Genomic DNA, 2230 nt, shown 5'->3' with positions numbered 1-2230 from the left:
ACTGAGGATTTTAGCATCTATGTTCTCGAAGGTATGATTCTGAGTTTTCTTTTCTTCTAGTGTCTTTGGTACAAGAGTAATTCTGGCCTCATCAAATAAGCTGGGAAGTATCTTCTATTCTTTTTTTTCTATTTATTTCTATTTATTCTATTTTTTGTTCCTATCTTCTGGAAAGAAGGTATAGAATTATTCTTATTTCTTCTTTAAATGTTTACTATAATTCTCTATTGAAACAATCTGGGCTGGATAGTTCTTTTTTTTTTTTTTTTTTTTTTGAAGAGCAGCATTGTTTTTAATAAATTTGAGGCCAGAATACAAAGCAAGATGCTAGCTGTCGCTCTGACTTGTTAGTACAAGTGTAAACAATGGCTTTTCGCTCCCCGGCTAAAGGCAAGTTCTAGAAGTGTATCAGATGGACAGGACGAGACGTTCTAATCTAGTTTTGAAATCAGCCTGAAAGCTGGCAGTTTATTGTTGCAGTTTAAAGGGCTTCCACATACTCTTTGCCTCACACCCACCCCATGTATCAATTCAAATTCTGGGACTTTCTTGATCAAGAGATTCTTCTGGGAGAATTTCTCTTTTGAGAATTTTAGTGTGCAAGGCCTTTTTCTTGGTTTTGCTGCTAATGTCCTTGATGTCTCCACTGCTGGATGAGCGGGGAGGTCCGCACAGTTCTTCAGGAGTTCTTCTGAGGCACTTTGACCGTGACGGTCTTCACCTCAGTGTACGCCTGCAGCCCGTACTCCCCCAGCTCCCGGCCGCTGCCGGACACCTTGTAGCCACCGAACGGCGCCTGGGCCCCAAACACGCCATAGCAGTTGACCCACACAGTGCCGGCCTGGAGGGCTTGGGACAGATAATTGGCCTTGTCCAAGTCCTTGGTGAAGACAGCGGCAGCCAGCCCATACTTGGAATTGTTGGCTCTCCCAATGACTTCCTCTATGGTCTTGAACTTCAGGATCTGCATCACTGGCCCAAAGAGCTCCTCCTTGGCTATGGTCATGCCGTCCTGCACTTCTCCGGACCCGGTGGGCTGGATGAAGTAGCCGCGCTCTGCAGCCGCCCCTCCACCACACAGCAGCTTCCCCCCTCCTCCTCCCCAGACTTGATATAACCAAGGACCTTCTTAAACTGAGTTTCATCCACCTGTGGCCCCTGCTTGGTCTGGCTGTCGAAGGGGTTCCCCACCACATGACACTTGGCCCGGGCGACGCTCCGCTCCACAAACTCCGCATAAACATCTTCTTGCACGAAGGTCCGGGAGCCGGCGCAGCAGCACTGGCCCTGGTTGAAGAACAGGGCAAAGTGGGCCTGCTCCACGGCCCAGTTCATGTCTGCATCTGACATGATGATATTGGGGCTCTTTCCCCCCAGCTCCAGGGTCACTCACTCTCTTGAGGTTACTGCTCCCTGCAGCAACCTGGATTAGGTGGCCAACCTCAGTGGAGTCTGTGAAGGCCACTTTGTCCACATGCTGATGGGAAGCGATGGCGGCCCCAGCTGTGGGACCAAATCCAGGGATAATATTGACCACGCCAGGGGGAAAGCCAGCCTCCTTAATGAGGTTGGCCACGTAGAGGGCGGTGAGTGGGGTCTGCTCAGCCACCTTCATCACAACCACGTTTCCGGTCGCCAGGGCTGGGCCCAGTTTCCAGGCTTGCATCAGGAGCGGGAAGTTCCACGGAATGATCTGCCCATACACACCGATGGGTTCGTGACGGGTATAGCTGAAGAAGTCCCCATCGATGGGAATGGTTTTCCCATGGTACTTATCAGCCCAGCCAGCATAGTAACGGAGGCATCTGAGGACCATGTCCAAATCCACCAGGTAGGAGATGACGTAGGGCTTGCCATTATCCAGCGTCTCCAAGGCTGCCAGGTAGGTCCGGTCCTGCTCAATCAGATCGGCCAGGCGGTTCAGCAGGCGGCCCCTGTCGGACGCGTCCATGTGGCGCCAGGGTGAGCCCAGCTGGAAGGCGGCCCGCGCAGCCTTCACTGCCCTGTCCACGTCTTCCTTGTCTCCTTCAGCTACCTGACAGATGACTTCTCCAGTGGACGGGTTGACGGTGGGGAAGGTCTTCCTGCTGACAGCGTCGTGCCACTCATTGTTTATGAAGATCTGGTTGTAGAGGACTTCAGGGTGCTGGTGGGGGGCCGGTACCGCCTGTGTGGCGGCGGCCGACAGGAGGCGGCGGCCCAGGCGGGGCCCGAGACGGGCAGCGGCGCG

The 2230-nt window shown here is 53.0% G+C and overlaps 1 protein-coding gene across 1 annotated transcript; it reads right to left on the bottom strand.

Moving 5' to 3' along the window:
* Positions 1 to 432: 432 nt before the first annotated feature.
* Positions 433 to 2224, bottom strand: LOC115289398 (aldehyde dehydrogenase, mitochondrial-like). The gene is given in 3 exon segments (XM_029936564.1): positions 433 to 1089; positions 1092 to 1392; positions 1394 to 2224. Coding segments are annotated over 3 exon segments (1269 nt in total). The 5' UTR covers positions 1952 to 2224; the 3' UTR covers positions 433 to 679.
* Positions 2225 to 2230: the final 6 nt, after the last annotated feature.

The sequence above is a fragment of the Suricata suricatta genome, chromosome 4, assembly GCF_006229205.1.
Source record: "Suricata suricatta isolate VVHF042 chromosome 4, meerkat_22Aug2017_6uvM2_HiC, whole genome shotgun sequence".
NCBI lineage: Eukaryota > Metazoa > Chordata > Mammalia > Carnivora > Herpestidae > Suricata > Suricata suricatta.
Note: the sequence above shows the minus strand (reverse complement) of the source record. Positions and strands in the feature narration are given on the sequence as shown.